The sequence below is a fragment of the Castor canadensis genome, chromosome 13 (genome assembly GCF_047511655.1).
Source record: "Castor canadensis chromosome 13, mCasCan1.hap1v2, whole genome shotgun sequence".
NCBI classification, from domain to species: Eukaryota; Metazoa; Chordata; class Mammalia; order Rodentia; family Castoridae; genus Castor; species Castor canadensis.
The window spans coordinates 22,478,618-22,501,706 of NC_133398.1; the positions used below are offsets into that span (position 1 = coordinate 22,478,618).

General features: G+C 41.6%; 1 protein-coding gene across 3 annotated transcripts in view; it reads left to right on the top strand.

Moving 5' to 3' along the window:
* Susd1 (sushi domain containing 1) overlaps positions 1-23,089 on the top strand; it is a 131,324-nt gene that overhangs the window by 13,916 nt on the left and 94,319 nt on the right. For all 3 annotated transcript variants that reach the window (XM_074051256.1, XM_074051257.1, XM_074051258.1), the window contains exons 3-5: positions 1,326-1,481; positions 12,823-12,975; positions 13,540-13,719. In XM_074051256.1, coding sequence (XP_073907357.1) covers positions 1,326-1,481; positions 12,823-12,975; positions 13,540-13,719 — 489 coding nt within the window. The remainder of the gene's footprint in view (positions 1-1,325; positions 1,482-12,822; positions 12,976-13,539; positions 13,720-23,089) is intronic.

Genomic DNA, 23,089 nt, shown 5'->3' on the forward strand with positions numbered 1-23,089 from the left:
CAAACTGGCCTGTGAGCCACCTCACATTTGCTGCCTGCTTTTGTATATAAATAGAGTTTTAGTAGAACTAGCATTGCTCATTAGTTGACCTGTTTTTCATGGCTGCTTTTGAGTTTCACAAGCATGGATGAGTATGCGCGACAGAGACTGTGAGGGAAGGTTTGCTGACCTCTGCAGAGATGGGAGGGAGGTTTACTTCCACTTGACTCTTTCAGTTTCATATTGTGTAGTTAAAAACGCTGAGGAGAGGGCTAGTGGAGTGGCTCAAGTGGCTCATGCCTGCTTAGCAAGCATGGGTCCTGAGTTCAAGCCCTAGTACTGCAAAAAAAAAAAAAAAAAAGATGCATCTTCAGTGAAAACCATCTTTGCTGGCACCAGTGGCTGATGCCTGTAATCCTAGCAACTCAGAAGGCAGAGATCAGGAGGATCACAGTTCAAAGCCAGTCCCTGGCAAATAGTTCGCAAAACCCTATCTCGAAAAAAACCAGGGCTGATGGAGTGGCTCAAGGTGTAGACCCTAGAGCAAGCCCCAGTAATGCAAAAACAAGCAAGAAAACACTCAAGGCAGCCTTCAAGCCTCCATGTTCCAGCTTCTCCTCGCTGGGTGACCAGCATTTCTCACGTGAGTCGCTGACGGTTACACAAGCTATTCACTGCTTTCCCTCGGAGCTTGAAAGTAACATATTTTCCAGTTTAATCACTGGATGTAAAATTATCCTTCTCTGGCCTTCATGAAAAACCAAGAGAATGGTTGAGCTGGAAAAGCAGGATTCTGCTGGGTTTGTTTCCCCAAAACTATTACAATAATATTTTATTTTAAAATTATTATTATTGCTGTGTTTTGAAATAGTATCTTGCTGTGTAGCCCTGGCTGGCATCTAACTCATAAGCCTTCTGCCTCAGCCTCCTGAGAGCTGGGATTATAGGAGTCTGCTGCCATGTCCAGTTCAATTCTGGGGATTGAACTCAGGACTTTGCACAGGTTAAACATACACTCTACCACTGAGGTAACTCTCTAATCCTTATTATATACATGTAAAATGTGAAACATTCACAAAGAATCCTTCCCAATCTTCAAATAAGATGGATGGCCAGATTGGGGTGCTGTTTTTTTCTTGTGACTTTGTGTATACCTGATGCATAATTTTGAGGCTTCCACCGCCTCTGTCTGGGAAGTGTAGTGAAAGGAGAAGAGGCAGGGAAATAGATCAGTAAGCTCTCATCACAGACTACTGATCCCGAGTCCAAAGCATGGAAGGAGTCTGGGTTATTAACCTGGTGTGGATGGGTAGCCTTTTCTGTGTGTTGTCTCCATGTATCAACAGATAAAAACGAGTGCCAGTTTGGAGCCACTGTTGTCTGTGGGAACCACACGTCCTGCCACAACACACCCGGAGGCTTCTACTGCGTTTGCCTGGAAGGCTATCGAGCCACGAACAACAACAAGACATTCATCCCCAACGACGGTACCTTCTGCACAGGTACTCCAGAGGGCTGTGGTGCTGGCCACTTGGTGACGGCAGGACAGTGTCTGGGCTGTGGAGGGAGAGAGGACATGGCCTGGGCAGGGTGATGCCAGACATGGTGACACACATCTGCAGTCTCAGCGGTTCGGAGGCTAAGTCAGGACGATTGCAAGTTTGAGGATGGAATCTAAAGGCGAGCCTGAGCTACATAGCAAGATCCTGTCTCACAAGTCTTAGGGCTGGGGATGTAGGTCAGTGGTTGTGTGCTTGCCTAGTATCACAAGAAAAACAAAGTAAGAGGGTAATTTGGTCATGGATTGTTCATATTAGGGAATTAATGTTAGTTTGTTAGGATAATGGTACTATGGTATATAGGATAATAATATTCCTATTTGGAAAAAGCATGCTAGAGCGTCTAGAAATGTTATTGTATCTGAAAAAAAATTTTTTTTTGTGGGACTAGGGCTCTATTACTTGAGCCACACCTCCAGTCCACGTTGCTCTGGTTATTTTGGAGGTAGGATCTCGAGAACTCTTTGTCTTGGCTGGCCTTTAACCTCGATTCTCCCTATCTCAGCCTGCCAAGTAGCTAGGATTACTGATGTGAACCACCGATGCTCGGCCTGAAAAGTATATTAAATGGCCAAATTGAACAACTATTTTTTTTTTTTTTTTGTGGCATTTGGGTTTGAACTCAGGGCCTCACACTTGCTAAGCAGGCACTCTACCACTCTGCCAGCCTTTTTTTTGGTTAGGTATTTTTGAGATAGGGTCTCACGAACTATTAAGCCAACTGGCTTCAAACCACAGTCCTCCTGATCTCTGCCCTCTGAGTAGCTAGGATTACAGGCATGAGCCGCTGGGGCCCTGTTGTTGGTTTTGTGTGTGTGTGTATGTGTGGAGCTGGGGATCAAATCCAGGGCCCCCTGCATGCTAGGCAGGCACTCTACCACTGAGCCACACCCCCAGCCCCAGCTATTGAATTTTTATGGTGACTGGGGGCATTTTTTGGGAGTTGATTTTAATGTTATTTTTCTGTTTCTGTGTGTTAGGCATTTTTATAATGCATAAAGGAGGGGGAGCCCTCTGGAGATGGTGTGCCAGCTGCCAGTTCCTGTAACCACAGGTGGTGTGTCCTTGGGATGACTCTGGCACTCACCAGCTCTGTGCTTATCACCCACTAACCCAGGGGGGTGCACCAATGCTGTTGGCTTTCGGTGGGGGGGAGGGGGGGTGGCATAGCGCACCATCTCTGGCATGGGCATACCTCCCTTAGAAATAAGCTCAGTAAGGAGTGCAACTTTTGGGACCTCAATCACTTTGTAGCTTCTGCTTCTGGGCATACACGGGTTAAACATAAAGAATGGGCAAACCCCTCCTAATTGTCAGGGGCTCCTCTAGGATCAGAGCTCTCTTTACACATGTCATCTAATCTAGCTCTTTAGCTTTCTGGGAAAATCTTTGAGCGGTCATGAAGAGAAGCAGGAAATGACTCCCAGTTCTAAGATGGTTTGCATAGCCTTCATGACTGCTTAAAAGCTTTGGGATATTCCAAGGTTTTCGGGGGAGGGGGGAAGAAAGGGCGAAGAAAGGGCATATTTTGTCTTCCTGCCACCAGGGGCCACAGCTGCTGACGCTGTGCGTCATTGTCCCTCTTGATCTATGCCACGGTGAAATCCTCAAAGGATGCATTTGATTTGTTCCTGGCATGAATGCATTCATTCCGTCAGAGAAAATGTTTTATAATATCCTGTTGTTTTAGGTAGCAAATTACTAGCTCTGTGGTTGCAGAAGTGCAGTGTTGCTGTATTAAATTCAGTACATTAAAAAGGAAAGGTACTAACTAAAAGAAAACAAACCTTCTAAATATATCATACTTGAATTCACTCCCTCCACTGCTTTCCTTTATCCCCTCCCCAATTTCTGGAACACTTTCAATAGGTATCATTTTTGTATTTACATACATGTGTACACATTTTTTGCACTATTCACCCTCCTGCCTCCTTTCCCTGCCACCTCTCCACTCTATATGCAACTGTTTGGTGATTTCTTTTTAAAAAATTGAGGTAGAATTCACACTGCACATACTTCCCCCTTTGAAGTATACAGTTTGGTGGGTCTTAGTTTCTTCACCAAGTTGTGCTTCTATTGCCATGTCCTCATTTTGGGACATTTCCATCTCCCCAAATGAAGCCTTCCATCCACTGGCAGTCATTCTCATGACCTTGACTTTTGAGACCCCCAGTTAGCCCTTTCTAAAATCGATGCATGGCTTTTCAAGTTGGTCCTAAAAAGTGCAACGCTTTCAGAATCACAGTTCCTGGAGAAACATCAGTGGACTTTAGCTAGGATGGAGCTCAGCAAATTTTGGGGGACCAGACATTGTGTAGTGTTTGCCTGGAACCACAGGCTGTGAAGTCAAGTTCCTGGATTCCAAGGAATCCTGCATCTAGGCATTCATTGTATTTTGCAGAGTTGAGGTCATGCTCAAGAGCTGATGCCAGCTAGGCTTCTTTGGAGGCCACCAGTGGCGGACGGAATGAGTTAAAGGGGTCTAGTGTGGAATGATCCAGCTGGTTCTGGAGAACTGGCAGATGTTTTGGTCCCCTGAATGACTCCTGGGAGTCACGGAAACTGCCACAAGGCATAGTGCAGGGGAAAGCTCTGTGGCAATTGCTGTTTGAGGGTGAGGTGACTGGGAGGGGTTGAGAGTAAGTGGAGAGAAATGAGACTGATGTGGCTGCCTTCTCCCTGCCAGCATGACTCCAAGTGGGCATGGCCCTCTTAATGTCTGCCGAAAACTGCAAAGTAGCTTCTCTTGCCTTTCTTCTTCTCCTTCTTCTTTTTTAAATTAACCTTTTTATTAGCATAGAATAATTGTACAGAGGGTACTGGGGTTTGAACACAGGACTTTGTGCTCGCTAGCCAGATGTTCTACCACTTAAGCCAGGCCTCCAGCCATTTTTGCTCTAGTTATTTTGGAGATAGGGTCTCACTTTTTGCCCAGATTGGCCTGGACCGGAATCCTCCTATTTTACTTGTACCGCTGTTGCTCAAATGACAGGCTTGTGCCACCAATGCCCAACTTTTTTCTCCTTTGAGATGGGGTCTCACAAACTTTTGGTTTTTGACCTGGGCTGGCAAATTGTTTGGCAAACTGTAATCCTCCTGATTTTAGCCTCCCAACTAGCTAGGATTATAGGTGTGAGCCACTGATACCCAGCTTTTCTGTGTCTTTGAATTCCTAAGTCTTGGGGATCCATTCTCACTCTGATGGCAGCAGCAATCTTCTTTTTAGCAAGTTCACTTCCTGTAGCATGAGAGCCTACTGCGATTTCTTCTGGAAAAGTGTGACAGCACCGCCTCAGCCTTAGCTAAGAACGAGGATAAAGGATGAGAGAGGGAGAAGGAGAGAGAGAAGAGGGGAGGGGAGGGGAGGGAAGGGGAGGGGAGGGAGCAACTAAGCAGAGCCCTGGGAGCATGGATCAAGTGATAGAATGCCTGCCTAGTAAGTGTGAAGCCCAGTACCAAAAAAAAAAAAAAAAAAAAAGAAAGATGGAGAGGTTCAGCCTTTCTTCAGTTCCTGGGGCCTTCTGTTCAAAGCCTGAGTCCTACAGATTTGAGGAAAACACCTTCATTCCTAGGTCTAAGTCCTAAGTCTTTCCAGGTTAGGGCTTCTTGACTTTTGTTTGGGTCTTCTGCTGTCAGTGAAGGCCTTAGGCCCGAGCTTTAGCTCTTAGGAAGGTCAGAGAGGCTAAACCAAAGTTCCATCCCCCAGGGAGTGGTGGAGAGTGCCTGAGTGCCCCCTGCAGGTTAGTGTCTCTCACTCTTCCACTTTTCTTTTTTTTCTTTCCAGTACTGGGGTTTGAACTCAGGGCCTACACCTTGAACCACTCCACCAGCCCTTTTTTTTGTGATGGGCTTTTTAGATGTAGGATTTCACAAACTATTTGCTTGGGTTGGCTTCGAACCACTATCCTCCTGATTGAGTAGCTAGGATTACAGCTGTGAGCCACCAGTGCCTGGCTCACTCTTAACTCTTGTGCCTCCTGTTTCTCACTCAACCCCAGAATATGGATATCACAGGTTCTCCAAGGTCCTGCTGAGCATCATGAAATATGTACACCGACTTCCTTTTTAAAACTCCACTAACTTAAACTTTTGGGAAGTGTAATTAGGACAGGAGTTGGACTCAGATTTTCCTTTGAATTATCTATAAAATAAATTTCCCTAAAGAAAGTACCACCACTGGAAAAACTGTGATGGAAATGTTTGGCTCTTTAAGGACAGGTTCTTTCATGACTAGTGTCTCTCTGAACATGCCCTCAGGAACTAGTCTCTATTTACTTATCTACTGCCATAACAGAAGGTGTGTATCAAAAGGAAGCAGGCTGTGGGGTGGAATGGAGCTGAATGGCCTATTTAGCTTGCAATGGTCAGTGACTATTCTCAAAAGAAGACAGAAAAACCCACCAGCATTTCCCCCTTATATGAAGGAAAATAGCTTTTCTCTCTATTTATTAAAAAGAAAAAAGAAAAAAGTCACCCAGGCCTTGCACTTCCTAGCAAGCACTCTGTCACTTAAATTACAACTTTTTGTTTGCTTTTAGGTTATTTTTTTAGATGGGGATCTCACTTTTTGCAGTCCTCCTACTTATGTCTCTTGCATAGCTGGAACCACAGGTGCACGCCACCATGCTTGCCTTATTTTTCGAGATGGGGGGAGGGGCACTCACTAGCTTTTTAACCAGGCTGGCCTTGAACTGCAATCCTCCTGATCTCCAATTCCTGAGTTGCTGGGATTACAGATGTGAGCCACCACTTCTGGCTGTGAAGAACTCTGAATATTCTGGAAAATTGCTAGTAAAGTACCTTATGCATATGTACTGCAAACATAATTTTAGTCTGAGAACATGTACATTAGGTTAGTGTTACAAGCTGAAACTTTACTTGTACCACACGTGATCTTTTGTCCACATCCAGCTTCATGAAGTGAGGGAAGCAACATGTGATCATCTTTTTCATTTCAATAAAAATAAACTCAAGATAAATGAAAATGCATGTTCTCAAAAGACTTACACCCATATGTTTATAAGAGCCAAAACAGCCCTAATGGCCATCAGTAGGGGGGGGTGAGTAAACAAATCGTGGTACACTTACACAGTAGATTACTACTTAGCAAAAAAATAAATAAAATAAAAGAGGATCTGGGTGCTGGTGGCTCACACCTGTAATCCTAGCTTCTTGGGAGGCTGAGATTGAGAGGGTCATGGTTCCAGGCTAGCCATGGCAAATAGTTTGCCAAACCTCATCTACAAAATAACCAGAGCAAAATGGTCTGTAGGCATGGCTCTAGCAGTATAGTGCCTGCTTCATCCTGGGTTCAAACTCCAGTCCCACGAATAAATAAATACATGAGAGGAATGACCTGTTGACACACATGCAACATGGATGAATCTTGAAAGCATGTTGAATGAAAAAAGCCATGCCCTCAGTGTATGCAATGAAATATCCCATTTGTACAGAGTGTCCACAAACTAACTTACGGAGATAGAAGTTTAAAAAGTGGTTGTTTCTGTTTTAAGCACTGAAGGCTAACAGAACAAGTAAGTCCACTCCTTAGACCCCAACCACTCAACCCATGAGAGTGTGCATGTGTGTGTGCAAAGTCAGACATGGGCTATGAATGAACAGCTGTGTGTCAGGGGAAATTGGGTCTGAAGAGACAAGACTCATCTGAGTAGTCACTAACCTTTATTGAGGGCTTATTGTTTGCTAAGTATGTCCCATACATGTCTTATTTAATCCCCACAAACACCCTACTATGCTTAGTTTCATTTTACAGAAGTTTAGAAAGATTAGGGGACAAAGTTAAGCACAGTTAGTGAGGGGAAAACCAGTTTTCAACCCAGGTCTGTTTGACTCGCAGACCCATTGCCATTAATCTGAAGGAAACAGCGGGGGCCCCCTGGGCTTAGGTCAGGGCATCCTGTTAGACCCTGTTGTTTTCTAGCAATGAGCTGTTCTGGCTGTGGTTAAAGCTAAGTAATTCTGCAATCAGAATAGGATACGGGAGTATCCCTTTGGTTAGTCATGTATGTTCACACATACTTGACACACACAGGACATACAGGACACACACCTCACTCCCATTGGCACGGTTACTGTAAACAGACCAGAAAATAGCAAGTGTTAATGAGATGTGAAGAAATTAGAACCCTTCTGTGTTTTTGATGGAAATGTAAAATGATATAGTCCCTCTATAGATAAAAGTATTATATTGCATCAAAAGTTAAAAATAAAATTACCACATGATCCAGCAATTCCACTTTGGGGCATATACCCCAAATAATTGAAAGTAGTATCTTGAAGAGATATTTATACACCCATGTTTACAGCAGCATTCATAATAGTCAAGTGATGGAAGTGACCCAAGTATCCAACCATGGATGAATGTTTAAGAAAATGTGCTATATAGACACAAGGGAGTCTTATTCAGCCTTAAAAAGTAAGGAGGGGCTGAGGGTGTAGCTCATTGGTAGAGTATTGCTTAGCAATATTCAAATCCTAGAACCCAAAAAGAAAAAGGTAGAGAATTCTGACATGGAATGAGTTAAATAAGCTAGTCATAATAGAACAAATATTATGTGATTCCACTTATATGAGATGCAAAGTAATTAAATTTATAGGGACAGAAAATAGAGTGATGGATGCCATCACTGGTGGGGAGGGAGACATGGGGGAGTTAGTGATTAATGGGTATTTTTTGGGGCAGTACTGGGATTTGAATTTAGGGCCTTGTGCTTGCTAGGCAGGTGCTCTACCACTTGGGCCATGCCTCCAACCCTAGTTTTTCAAGAGGAAAGTGTTCGGGAGATGGATGATGGTGATGACTGAACCACCCTGTGAATGGACTCACCTCTGCTGAACTGTACACTTAAAAATGGTGGTGCTGGTAAATTTTGTATGTATTTTACCACAATTAGAAAGATAAGTATGACTCAGACGCTCACCTTCCATGTCCAGATTCAATATGAATCCCAATGAAAGCATAATATGCATCCAAACAAACGCCAATTTGGTTGCTCCATGGAATCTACCACCACCTGGGGAGGCCATGCTGGTGAGCTTAACATGTTTCTGTCAGGGTCCTAGAATGAGGATTGGAGGTACAGCTCAAGTGGTAGAGGGCCTGGCTAGCAAGCATCAGGCCCTGAATTCCAACCCTAGAAGTACTAAAGAAAAAAAAAAAAAAGAAAAAAGGCTCTAGAATGAGTAAGAAAAGAGATGGTCAGTGAGCATTACAAACAAACTGACAGGTGACTTAAAATCAGAATCATTAGGGCTGACAGAGTGGCTCAAGTGGTAGAATGCCTGCCTTGCAAGTGTGAGGCCCTGAGTTCAAGCCCCAGTGCTGCCAAAAAAAGTTTAAAAAAACACCAGAATTATGTTACACTAGTTTCAGTTGCATGATAGATATATCTAGATTTTAGTAAAGCTTGATTATATCTTTGATCCATAAGATAAAGAACTATTGATCGTCCGATTGAGTTGTAATGGTGTAGTTGTTAAGAACATGGCCGTTTAGGGCAAGTGTGGTGACACATGCCACAGATAAGAGGATCTTGATTCCAGGCCACCCTGGGCAAAAAGTTAGTGAGAGATGAATGCAAAAACAAACAAGCTTGGTGGTGCGTGCCTGTAATCCCAGCTACTAGGGAGGCAGAGATAGGAGGACTGAGGTCCAAGACGAACCTGGGCAAAAGTCTGGGACCCTACTTGAAAAACAAACTAAACACAAAAAGGGCTGGGAGCATGGCTCTTGTGGTGGAGCACTTGCCTAGCAAGCTCAAGGTCTTGAGTTCAAACCCCAATACTGTCAAAAAAGGGAAAATTTGAGTACGGAATTTGGTTTCAAATTCTGAAGTTTCTACTGCTAGCTTTGTGATTTCAGACCAATTATTTAGTCACTTTGCTTTGGTTATCACACAATTGTGGTAAAAATAGCATTGCCCTCATGGGGTTATTATGAGTAAGTCTGATGACAATAATATTTAATAAATGATAAGTGTTTAGAACAGTGCCTGGCATGCGGACAATGACGTGAGGAATTACTGCTATTAGAATGTTGAGTGACTGTACACAAAGCTCACTGATAATGGCTGTAGTGACTCCTACAGACTTGGTCATATCCAGAAGTCCCACGTCTTTTCCCCACAACTGCTGCTTAGCTGTGTTTTCCGCAAAACAATACTTGTACTGTTCATTCTTAGAAGGCCATTGAAAAGTGCTATCTGTGTTTGTTTACACTAATAGTTTTTGAGATATCTGGAGTAGAAGCATGGGCTATACCACTGGCCCTGATCTGCTGAATAACTTTATCAGTGACTTGATAAAGATGCAGAATATTTTCTTATTAAACTTACAGAGGACAGTGTAACTAGATCAATGACAAATTTGTAACTGAATAAAAAAATCTTGCTAAACTAGAATGGTGAATCAAATCTAGGAACAGTACAGGCTTGTACAGTTCTGGGTGCTGGTGGCTCACATTTGCAAACCTAGTTACTTGGGAGGCTAAGATGGGAAGGATCAAGGTTTGATGCCAGCCCAGGTAAAAAGTTTGTGAGACCCCCATCTCACCGAAAAAAAGCTGGGTGTGGTGGTGCATGCCTGTCATCTCAGTGATGGTGGGAAGCATAAAATAGGAGCATTACAGTCCAGGCAGACATGGGCAAAAACAAGATTCCAAAATAACCAGAGCCAGAACTCATGGAGTAGCTCAGGTGATAGAGCACCTGCCTAGCAAGCATGAGGCCCAGAGTTCAAACCCCAGTGCTGCCTCCCCACCAGAAAAAAGAGTTGTACAAAATAACCAGAGACAAAAGGGCTGGAGGCATGGCTCAAGGGGTAGACCACCTGCCTAGCAAGCCTAAAACCCTGAGTTCAAACCCCAGTACCACCAAAAAAGCAAAAATAAAAACAATTTGTACTAGATTGACACTGATTTTGTTTCACGTTATTTACATTTTAAGAATCTTTTCATAAGAGTTGTACAGAACTCCATGATTATATTATCAACAATTGTTCGGCTGTGCTTTCCTGGTGTTGTGTCTCCTTCTCTAACTCTCCCTACGCTTTTATTTTTTTGCAGTGCTGGTGAGTGAACCCAGGGCCTCGTGCATGTTAAACATGTATTTTGCTACTGAGCCACACTCCTAGCAGTTCCCACTTCTTAACATTATTTATTCTGATGTTTCCCTGGCTGGAGTGTTTTCCCAAAAACTTTTTCAGAAAAGAAAAACTCCTGAAAAACTCCTGAGATGATTCATATTCGAAAATGCCGTTTCTTTGATTTAACAAAGCATGATTTGCACCTCTTTTCTTAGGTCTAAGTATTCCTCTATTGCTGGTGACATTTAGTGTTTCACACAAGAAGTCCTAGGTCACACTGTGTCTCTTCCTCACAGGTTACCATTCCTTTTTTTCGGAAGGTTTAATTTGCTCTTTTTCCCATGGGATTCAGAATGGCTCTCATTTCTCTTTTATTTTTATTTACTTGTATTTTTTTTGCGGTGCTGGGGATCAAACCTAGGTCCTCATAGATAAATGCCAGCAGATGGCTCTGTCACTGATCTATATACTCTCCTGGCCCTCTTTTTTTTTCTTTGAATTGCTTCATTGAGGTAAATCTACCTATTTACAGCGTACCCTCCAGTGGTGCTTAGTATGTTCACAGAATTCCTCAAACGTAACCACTGCTAATTTTAGAAGATTTTCATCTCCCAAAAAGAAACCCCATACCCATTGTCTCCTCCTTCCCTACCTCCCACTAGCTAGGCAACACCAATCAGTCCACTTTCTTTCTTGTAGGTTTGCCTCTCCTGGAGGCCCTGGGCTACAATGAGGTTTTGAAATGGTTCCTATATCCTGCCAAAGCCACATCTCCACCCTTCTCCTCACAGTGACATAGGAGTCCTGCACTTGGGGGTGTGGAAAATCAGAGATGGGCCTATGGGAGCCAGGCCCTGGAAGTAGGCAGGGGGAGAAGGCATGGTCAGCACTGCTCCAGAGACAGCCCTGTGGCCTGGTTCAAGTTTCACTTCTGAGCTAGTGCCCTCTGTGACCCTCAGGAGAACGGCTTTCATTTTCAACATTTCATTCTTGCAAATGTCCTAGGAAGAGGCCATTTCAGCCAGGGTGCTTTTTTTCTCCAAGTGAAATTGATGTGTGTGGTTCTGATGGAATTCTCCTAGCTTCCAAGTCAGTGCTGGGTGGGGGTCTACTCCCTGGCGGAGAGGTTTCTTCTCCAACCTCTAAATTGTGCAGTTTTTACCCGTGCACCTACTGTCTCTGGCAGTCTCGATCAAGTGGAAAAGTCTCAAATGGGCATGCCTTGCTCTTCCTGAGGCTTGTTTTAAGGCCTTCTTGGTAAAATTAGTGAACTTCTTCTTTTCTTTTTCTTTCTTTCTTTCTTTTTTTTTTTTTTGGTAGTATTGGTGTTTGAGCTCTCAGCCTTCCCCAAGCCACATCCCCAGCCCTTTTTCCTTTAGTTTGTTTTTATATAGGGTTTCATGGTTTTGTCTGGGCCCACCTGGAACTGAGGTCCTCCTGCCTCTACTTCCCAAGTAGCTGGGATTACAGGTTTATGCCACCATACCCTTCATAATCACCTCCTTATGACCTGCCACACCATCCCTGCTCATTAGCTGGAAAACTGTTTGTCAATACCTAGATTTTTTGTTTTTTCTTGGTGCTGGGGATTGAACTCAGGGTTTTGTGCACTCTACTACTGAGCTGTACTCCCACTCCTAACATTTTTATTGTGGTATAAGTTGTTTTATATCTGGAGTTCCACTTTAGACATTTTAGTCTGAGATTGGGACCATTCTTATTTTACAGTATTAGATTGTCATTATTATTTTTTTGTGGTGCTTGGAATTGAACTCGGGGCTTCCTGCATGCTAGGCATGAACTGTACTACAGAGCTACATCCACAGCCCTGTAACCAGACATTCTTTACCATAGTTCTTTTTTTTCTTTTTTTTTTTTTAAAGTTCATTTTGCTGTGTCTCGGGGAACCAGGAATGATTATTCATTTTTGTAAATTCCCAGAACATACTGACAAGTATTGAACACTTGAAGTATTGAACACTTGAAGTATTGAACACTTTCTGTGTTTTAGTGCCTGTCATGTGAAAGATACAGAAGAACCTTTTTTAAGGGAATAAAATAAAATTCACGATACAATCACAAACATTGTGAATATGAGAAAATGACTGTCATAATGTCCTACCCCCTGTCTTTTTGGTTCCCCTCCCTCCTTCCTTTTCTCATGTTTGGGATCGATCTCAAGACATAGATGAGTGTGAAGTTTCTGGCCTATGCAAGCATGGAGGACGATGTGTCAACACGCACGGGACCTTTGAATGTTACTGTGTGGATGGATTCTTGCCAAGGAATGGGCCTGAACCTTTCCACCCTGGCAGAGATGCTACGTCATGTGTAGGTAGGTGTCTGCCAGTGAGTGTGGCATCACCAGGTGGGATTCTGTGGGTGTGACTTCCTCGTGCTGTGATGTTTATAGGTCTGTGTTAGGGATGTGAATGGAGATTGTCTTTATATAATACAAATAATGACCTAATGGAGATAGAAAGGACCATCTTAAAAAAGCTCAAATCAGCAAATTTCACAAATTAATACATTCAGCAGTTAATTGATATTTTGATTTTAACTACTATGTGAGGTTGTAAACATAACTGACCTAGTAAGAACCCAGCATCCCAAAAAGTGACCCTGAAAATTCTAACGGTACATTATCCTAAAATATTTTGCAATTCAGATTTTTTTAGTGAGGGTTGATTATTATTTTTATTCAGCTTGTGCATTATAGATGCTATTACCTTTGGAAGTTAAAAAGATTGAATAAATACAATCACTGGAAATGTGCTGTGAAATCAACCATGAAATAGGGCGTGGGGTAGTGTGAGGAGTGGGTAGAAGTGGGGAGAGATCGTGAATTTTGAAAGCTGACATTCGTGTAGTAATGAATTTGACGTGAACTTGTTCTCAGAAATAGACTGTGGCACTCCCCCGGAGGTCCCAGGTGGTCACATCACAGGAAAGTACACATCCAGACCAGGAAGCCAGGTTCACTATGCTTGCAAAGAAGGATTTTTCAGCATTCCAGAAGATACAGTCTCCAGCTGCACAGTCCTGGGCACATGGGAGTCCCCAAAATTATATTGCCAAGGTGAGTTTTCAAACGGTTCAGGCTCGCAGTGGGACCATCTTGAGATCACTTTCATATTTCTCTCTAAGTTTCACTTGGAACAGTAATTGCACTGAGTAAATCCCTTTTTGTTTCTAGTAGGTTTTCATGGTATTTTTAAATGTTATGTTTTTCTTTTTGGTGATACCAGAGTTTGAACTCACCCTGCTAGGCAGGCACTCTACCACTTGAGACACTCCGTCATCCCTATTTTGTGTGGGTTTTTTTTTTGAGATAAGGTCTCTAAAACTATTTGCCCTAGTTGACTTTGAATCGTGATCCTCCTGATCTCTGTCTCCTGAGTAGCTAGGATTATAGATGTGAGTCACCAGAGCCTGGCTTTGGTTTTTCTTTTGATTGGTCACTTGGCTAATGTTTTCAGAATGAAAACTTGAGTAGTAGTGTTGACTTTATTTTCTTATTCTTGACTTTCACGGAAGTGGCTTTGGTGTTTTGCCATTCATTTATGACCTTGGCTTTTTTTTTTTTTGGCAATACTAGAGTTTGAACTCTGGGCCTTGTGCTAGCTACACAGGCTCTCTACCACTTCAGCCACATCCCCAGTCCTAACCTTGGCCTTTTGATATTATGTGCATCCTTTTATGTGTGCTTACGTAGTACTTTTTTCTTTATTTTTTGTTAACATATTATTATTGTGCTGGGGGTACATTGTGACATTTATAAAATTTATTACAATATATCATAATTGAATTCACCCCCTCTGTTATTGTCCTTTATTCCCCACCCCCGATTCCTGGAATAGTTTCAGCAGGTCTCATTTTTCCATTTTCATACATGAGTACACAGTATTTCCATCATATTCACCCTCAGCACTTTGTTAAAAGTGTGTTCTAAGTACTTTATGTGTAACTGACTCATTCAGTCCTTACAATATCCCTGTGTAGATGCTGTTATCACACTGGGAGGTTGAAGTAATTTCTCATAGAAGTAATAATAATTACAACAAATAATAGCTCTGGTGATAGAGCTGATATTTGGACCCAGGAATTCTAGTTTTAGAGATTGGTTTTCAGTCATTCTGTTACACTGTTTTTGTGATGTTGGTTTTGGTATTTTTATACCTTTTCCACTTACTAGTTTCTAGCTGTCCATATAATCTCCAGGAAGCATTATCTGTTCTCATTACTAGGAGTTTTTTAAAAAACTAACTAGTTGGGGTCTGGTGGAGAGGCTCAAGTCATAGAGCACCTGCCTAACGGGTATGAGGTCCTGAGTTCAAACTCCAGGGCCACCAAAAAAAGAAAAAAAAATTAGTTACTTTTGTCATGTCTTTTAGGTATATATGAAGGTGATTACATATTTTTCTCCTTTTAAACAGTAATGAGGTGGGTTATCTTAATACATTTCCTGATAATGATGAGTAATAATTGCTAGGAGATGAATTTTGTGGAAACTTTGGCGTCTTATTTTTTTAATCTGGATTATATTTGCTAGATTTTACTTAAAATTTTCCCACTGATATTTATAAAGGGGAACAGTCTATTTTCTTTCTTTGTGCCATCTTTGTTGTATTTAGTATCAATGATATTCTGAATTTGAAAAATATGAAAGCATTTCTTTCTGTATTCTCTGGAATAGAATTTTATAAAAGATTCATAAAATTAAAAGATTTATATTAATAGAATTTTTAAAGATTTGGGAGATTTCACTTGGAAAACCTGTTGGATATGGCACTTCAGGAGGTGGCCCTGGGACTATTTTAAAAATTCTTCCTAGGCTGGGCATGGTGATACATCTCTGTAATCCCACCTACAGATAGGAAAGCAGAAATAGGATTAAGGTTGGAGTACAGCCCAGGCAAAAAGTTAACAACACCCTACAACACCCTACCTCAAACATGAGGTAAAAACAGAAGACTGGGGCATGGAGCAAGTGGTAGGGTCCTTTTCTAGCAAGCACGAGGCCCTGAGTTCAATCCCTGGTATTGAAATAAAAAAAAAACTTCCTATATTTATTGGTATGTTTAAATTTCTACTTCATTTTGGGATCAATTTTAGTAATTTTGCAATCCTAGAAAATCATCTGTTTCATCTGGATGTTCAGATTTATTTGTAGGCAACAGTGTAAAACACATTTGTAGTTGTGGTTATATTTGTTTGAAAGTGCTTATGGTAATGAAGTGTTAGAAGCAATCCCAAATGTTTATCAATAGGAGATTGACTAAATAAATCATGGCGTTTCCCTTAAATGCAATATTCTATACCCAATAAAAATTATTGGAAAAGATTCTTTAGGGGAGGGGTGGGATGGAAAAAAAAAGATTATTTATTGGCAAGTGCAAGTATTGATGGTTTGAGTAGTAATTGGTTTTAATTTTGACAAAGTTCCAATGTGCAGATATGCTTAGGAAGAAGTTTAGAGGACTTTTCATCAAACAGTTAATGGTGGTAATTTCCTGTGGCAGGCATCCTGGGTAATGTCCATGCTTTATGTGCCTCTGTACCGAAGGAAGTTTTTACATACTAGATAAAGTATTAAAGCCCTTCCATTTTGGAAAAACAAAACAAAAGAAAAAACCCAACTTTCATTGAGTTTATTGCATAGGTAAGAACCATTGATGTTTGTGGCCAACTTGTTCCTGCCAATGTTCTTATTTGCTGTTTAGGCTCTTAAAATACATTTTGATAATTCATTATCATCCTCAGAGTTAAGAACTTATGAAGGTACATTTTAGTTCTAAGATTACCCTACATTGGATCAACTAAAATGTAGAACTTAGATTAAAATTGCCATAGCAACAAAGGAAACAGTCAATAGAGTGAACAGACAACCTACAGAATGGAAAAAATATTTGCAACCTATTCACCAACAATATCCAGAACATATAAGGAACGCAAAAACTCAACAGCAGAAATTTTAAAAATTAAAAATAAAATCCAATTAAAAATGGGCAAGTGATCTGAATAGACCTTTCCCAAAAGAAGATATATAGATGGCAACAGATATGTGAAAAAATACTCAATATCATATCACCAGGGAAATGCAAATCAAAACCACAATCAGATAACTTAACCCAGTTAGAATGGCTGTTATCAGAAAGGCAGAACATGACAAATGCTGCTGGGGAGTAGGAAGACAGGGAAGTCTCCACGGGAATGTAAATTAGTGTAGCTATTATGGAAAACAGAAACTAAAACAGAGCTACTGTGTGATCTGGTCATCCCACTGCTGGGTATATATATATATATATATCCAAAGGACATGAAATCAGTTCATCAAAGAGATAGCTGTACTCCCATGTTTATTGCAGCACTGTTCACAATAAGTAGCCAATATATAAACATCAACAGATGTACAGATGAAGAAAAAGTGCTGTATACATACACAGTGGAATATTATTTAGCCACAGAAAGAATAAAATTCTGTTTTATTTGTTGTTGTTGTTTTGTTTTGTTTTTTGCAGTACTGGGACTTGAATTTAGGGCCTTCACCTTGAGCCACTCTACCAGCCCTTTTTTATGAAGGGTTTTTTCGAGATAGGGGTCTTATGAACTATTTGCCTGGGCTGGCTTTGAACCGCAATCCTCCTGATCTCTGCCTCTTGAGTACCTAGGATTACAGGCACGAGCTACTAGCACCTGGCTAAAGTCCTGCATGTTCTCACTTATATGTGACATCTGGAAAACTTGATTTCAAAGAAGTAGAAAATAGAATAGTGGTTACTAGAGGCTAGGAAGTGTTCTAGTGTTTGCAGTAAAATAGGGTGGCTACAGTTTGCAACAAATGTTAAAATATATTTTATGAAGAACCAGCAGAAAGGAATTCAAAGGTTTACAACACAAAGAAAGAACAAAGTTTAAGAAGATGGGATACTGATTACCTTGACTTGACCAGGACACATTAGATAGTTTCATTGTCACTCTGCACCACAGTAATAGATACAGTTATATGTTAATTAAAAATAAAGTGTAGCATGATGCATATCAAAGATCCCTCCAAGTATTTACACAGGGAACTCCCGTGTAATATGATTTATAACTTGAAAATTAGTACTTATGTGGACTGAGAATTCAGAAAGGTAAGTTAGAGGAGGGTACCTGTTACATTCCCGAAAGAACTGTTATTTAAACGATGTCTGCTTCTTTTTTCTTCCTGTAATAACTGTTCCCGCTGCATGCTGACACCTTTCTCCTCCTCCCCCGTGTCACCACATGGCCAAGGCTTTGTACTGCCTTGTCTGCTCCTCTCAGAGCACACATGCCCCTTTTGTTTTACCCACTAGTCTCCCCTGAGCTTCAGAATCTGGGCCATGTGCCAGCCAGCTCTGTATTTTTAGCTCAGTGTTACAAAGCCACAGGAATTGGGAATCCCATGAAATGCACTAGCAAACTGTGAACTTGGCTGTCGCTGAGAAGTGCAATGCTTGTGAAGGGGATAGCTATGTTGCGGACAGCAGCCTTTGGGTCCCATGGTGGGCTTCCCCCACTGGAGAAGGCACAGTTGGTGGATCGTGGTGTTTGTGCTTTCTTGATCATTGTGTTCCTGGAGGCTCTGCTGCCTTGGCAAGGGTGCCTGCATCACAGGCGCCCCATCCCACTGAGTTTCAGAGATGGTAGCTAGAAGTGAAGCCTGAAAGCTTCCCATGTTAGGGGTCCCTGTGGCCCTGCTTCCTATGTAGGTAGGGATGTATTGAAATGCCAGTCACACATTTTCATTAAATCTCTAGACAAGATAGAATCTCTCGCCTGCACTTGCTATTGTTATTATTTTTAATTTTCAGAAGAGCTGCAAAGTGACAGTAGCAGCTTAAAGAAATTAAATTTTTGAATTCCAACAAAGCCTGGAGCAAGGGGAGGGAATCACTTTAACTGTGTTGTCACTCATGAATCCAGAGTCCAGGCCTGACACTGCATATGGTAGATACTGGGACTGAGAAAGCCTAGCATCTGAGAGAAAAGACCCGTCTACCACCCTCCACTCTAGAAGGGTGAGATCCTGAGTTTTACGTGGGGAAAATGTATAAAAGACTAAGGTGTGTGTGGGACATTATGTGGAAGGAGTGGCCTTTGTGCTCTTCCTTTGAAGACACAGTAAATATCCAGAGCAGGACAATCATGACCAACCAACTACTTCAGAGGAAGCAAAAGGTCATCAATGACAGAAATTTGTGAAAAACTAGCTAAAATGTACAAGACCACACCAGATGTCATTTTTGTACTTGGATTCAGAACCCACTTTGGTGATGGAAAGACACCTGGCTTTTGCATGATTTATGATTCCTTGGACTATGCAAAAAAAAAACCCCAAGCACACACTTGCAAGACACGGCCTGTAAGAGATGGAAAAGACCTCTGTGCCTCAATGAAACAGTGAAAAGAACACCAAAATAGGATGAAGAAAGGAACAGCAAAGGCCAATGTTGACGCTGGCAAAAAAGCCAAAGAAATAAGTATTCTATGATGACTACCTGTGGTGATTATGTGGATGTTTCATGAGGATTAATAAACTGTAAACAGTTCCAAAAAAAAAAAAAATCCACTTCTATGCTCGCCCTCCCCAATCCCTTCCCCACACAGCAGCAGGAGTGAACCTCTTGAAATGCAAGTTAGTTCGTCCTCTTCCTGTACTTAAAAAATGGCTGAAAATATTGAAATGGCCACTGTGTTTAGAATAAAATCCAAAGTCCTAGCATGACCTCTGGAGGCCAACTGATGTCTTCTTTCACTTAGTTTACTATTTTCAAAGTTCAGTCCTTTGTAGCATGTATCAGAACTTTATTCCTTTTTAAAGCTAGGTAGTTGTCCATTGTATAGACACACATATCTTTTTTTCATCCAAACATTAGTTGTTTGAGATTTGAATTTTGGGCTTCATGCTTGCAAAGCAGGCACTCTACCACTTGAGCCACACCTCCAGTCCATTTTTTTGGACTGGTTATTTTAGAGATGGAGTCTCATGAACTATTTGCCTGGGCTGGCCTCAAACTGCGGTCCTCCCGATCTCCACCTCCCAAGTAGCTAGGATTACAGATGAGCCACAGGCGCCTGGCTGCCTTAATTCTTTTTTGCCTAGCAAGTGTCTTCTCATCTTTCAAGTTTTAGCATAAATGTCACCTTTTGCTGTGGTTATTTTGGAGATGGGGTCTCCAGAACTATTTGCCTGGGCTGACTTTGAACTGCTGTCCTCTTGGTCTCAGTCTCCCAAATGGGGTTTCTAAGGTTCACTAACAGCAGAGCCTGGCCAACCCTTGACAGCAGAGGTGAGCAGCACTTGAAGGCACTGTGGTTAATAGGCTGGTTTTATTTTCCATTTTGCAGAGGAATTACCTTATCTTATGTACCTAGATGAACCCAAAGCACTTTTCTACAAGGCAGGTTCCATGTAAAAGCAGCCCCAGGGGGCCCTGCAGATAGGAGGCCCCAATTGATATTCCAGTTTGTGTGAGAACTTTTTCAAATCCTTCTGAACTTTGTCGGAGATAAGATTTGCTCCACTAAGAAAATCTCAGAAGATGAAGAGTTGATTCAATTAAATAAACAACCTTTGAGTGAGTCCTAGACTACACGGTACACAAAGCTGTGTTTGTTCAATATTTCTCTCCTTCTATTCTCCTTCTCTCAGGGCCTTCTATTTGCAGGAAGGAGGTTTTATTCTTTCAAAATACATTTTCTGGCACCTTACTATATACTGATCTTTTAAAACATTTTTGATAAAGTATGTTGACTTTCTTGCCTTTAAAATCATTTTAAAAACTTTTGACTTGGCTGGGCACCATTGGCTCATGCCTGTAATCCTAGCTACTTGGGAGGCTGAGATCAGAAGGATCACAGTTCGAGGCAGCCTGACCAAATAGTTTGTGAGACACCCCCCATCTCCAAAATAACCAGAGCAAAAATGGATTGGAGGTGTGGCTCAGGCAGAGTGATTGCTTTGTGAGCATGAAGCCCTGAGTTCAAACCCCAGTTCCACCAAAAACCAAAGAAACAAAAAACTACTTTTGACTTATTTGCAGTACAGTTTATAAAGCTGTTTCTGCTTACTTGAAATGTGCAACCAATCTCTTGTGTTGTCCTTGTGCTAAGCAGATGCCATTAAAATATGTGTCAATCTTTGTAAATGTGCATTCAATTGAGTGTACAGAATGAGCGTGGCATTGGTCCTAGGACTGCCAGCGTGGTGAAGTGGGAACTGTGGACTCACAAAGACCTGAGTGAGTCTTGCCTGAGTCACTTGCTAGGTGTGTGACCACCTCCAAAACCCTCTAGCCTCATTTCCTGGGTAGAAGGGATAAAGTGGTTTTCATCCCATGGAGGTTTTATGAAGCTTTAATGAGAGAGTGAATAGCAAGCCCTGGGCCTGGTGCAGAGAATCTGCTGGATCCCTGTTGCCAGAGGCTTATTCTCAGGCCAAGAGAGGCAACTGTGTGTGTGTGTATGTGTGTGTGCACGTGTGTGCGCGTGTTTGTGTTTCTCTCTTTTTTTTTCTGAAGCAGGTTCTTACTGTTTAGCTTAGGCTGGCCTTGAACTCCAAAACCTCCTGCCTCAGCCTCAGCCTCCTGAGGGCTCGGATTACAGATGTGGGTCAGGCTATATTTTTAAAAAAAATTTAAGATCTTTCTGGAACTGTCTATCATAAAGTGGGAAGTTCTGAAATTCTTCAGCTTTCAATTTACCTCATTTCTTTTCAATGTAGAAATCCTGTTTAAGGAGAACATTAAAAAGAAGGCTTCTAATGTTACCATTTAAAAAAAAGAAAAATTCACAATGCAGCTCAATGTGTCAAAAGCTATTATCACCTCTACAGATAGGAGACCCTTACAAGAAACAAGTTGTGAGGGGAAGTGACCCAAACAATGTATATACATGTCAGTTAATGTAGAAATGGTAAAATAGAAGAAAGAAGAAAAAAAAGAAACAAGTTGATAACCGCTTTTTCCACCTCTGAACACTCAGCTTTTATCCGTACTATCACTTCCTCTGCAGATTCAGATTCAGATTCTACCTGTTTCCATAATGGACATTTACTTATTTATTTATTGATAGGCAGGGTCTCACTTTGTAGCCCAGACTGGCCTCAGATCTCAGGCTTGTGATTCTCCTGCCTTAGCCTCCCTAGTGCTGGGATTACAGATGTGCACAGGACACCATGCTTTTAGACACTGTTGACAGTGTTACTATGTGAAATGGAAAATTTCCCTTAGAATGAGCTCTCTCTATGAATATGAGCTGAAGAAAATATAATTTATTGAGGCTAAAGCTTGCAGAAGACTTCAGAATCCAAAATACATCGAAAAGTATTTGTTTTTAAGGCTTTCTGTTGCCGTAAGGTCAAGTGGGCTTTTTGGTAGTGATGAGTCACTACCTTAGTTACAGCAGTTAGAAAGTTACTGAGGCATGCTGAAACTTCCATTTTCTTTTCTTTCTTTCTTTCTTTATTTTATTATTCATATGTGCATACAAAGCTTGGGTAATTTCTCCACCCTGCCCACACCCCCTCCCTTACCACCCACTCTGCCCATTCCCTCTCCCCCCACCCCATCAATACCTGGCAGAAACTATTTTGCCCTTATTTCTAATTTTGTTGAAGAGAGAGTATACGCAATAATGGGAGGGAACAAGGATTTTTGTTAGTTGAGATAAGGAAAGCTATACAGGGAGTTGACTCACATTAATTTCCTGTGCGTGTGTGTTACCTTCTAGGTTAATTCTTTTTGATCTAACCTTTTCTCTAGTTCCTGGTCCCCTTTTCCTATTGGCCTCAGTTGCTTTTAAGGTATCTGCTTTAGTTTCTCTGCGTTAAGGGCAACAAATGCTAGCTAATTTTTTAGGTGTCTTACCTATCCTCACCCCTCCCTTGTGTGCTCTTGCTTTTATCATGTGCTCAAAGTCCAATCCCCTTGTGTTTGCCCTTGATCTAATGTCTGCATATGAGGGAGAACATATGATTTTTGGTCTTTTGGGCCAGGCTAACCTCACTCAGAATGATGTTCTCCAATTCCATCCATTTACCAGCGAATGATAACATTTCGTTCTTCTTCATGGCTGCGTAAAATTCCATTCTGTATAGATACCACATTTTCTTAATCCATTCGTCAGTGGTGGGGCATCTTGGCTGTTTCCATAACTTGGCTATTGTGAATAGTGCTGCAATAAACATGGGTGTGCAGGTGCCTTTGGAGTAACCTGTGTCACAGTCTTTTGGGTATATCCCCAAGAGTGGTATTGCTGGATCAAATGGTAGATCAATGTTTAGCTTTTTAAATTTTTTTCTAGAGTGGTTATACTAGTTTACATTCCCACCAACAGTGTAAGAGGGTTCCTTTTTCCCCCGCATCCTCGCCAACACCTGTTGTTGGTGGTGTTGCTGATGATGGCTATTCTAACAGGGGTGA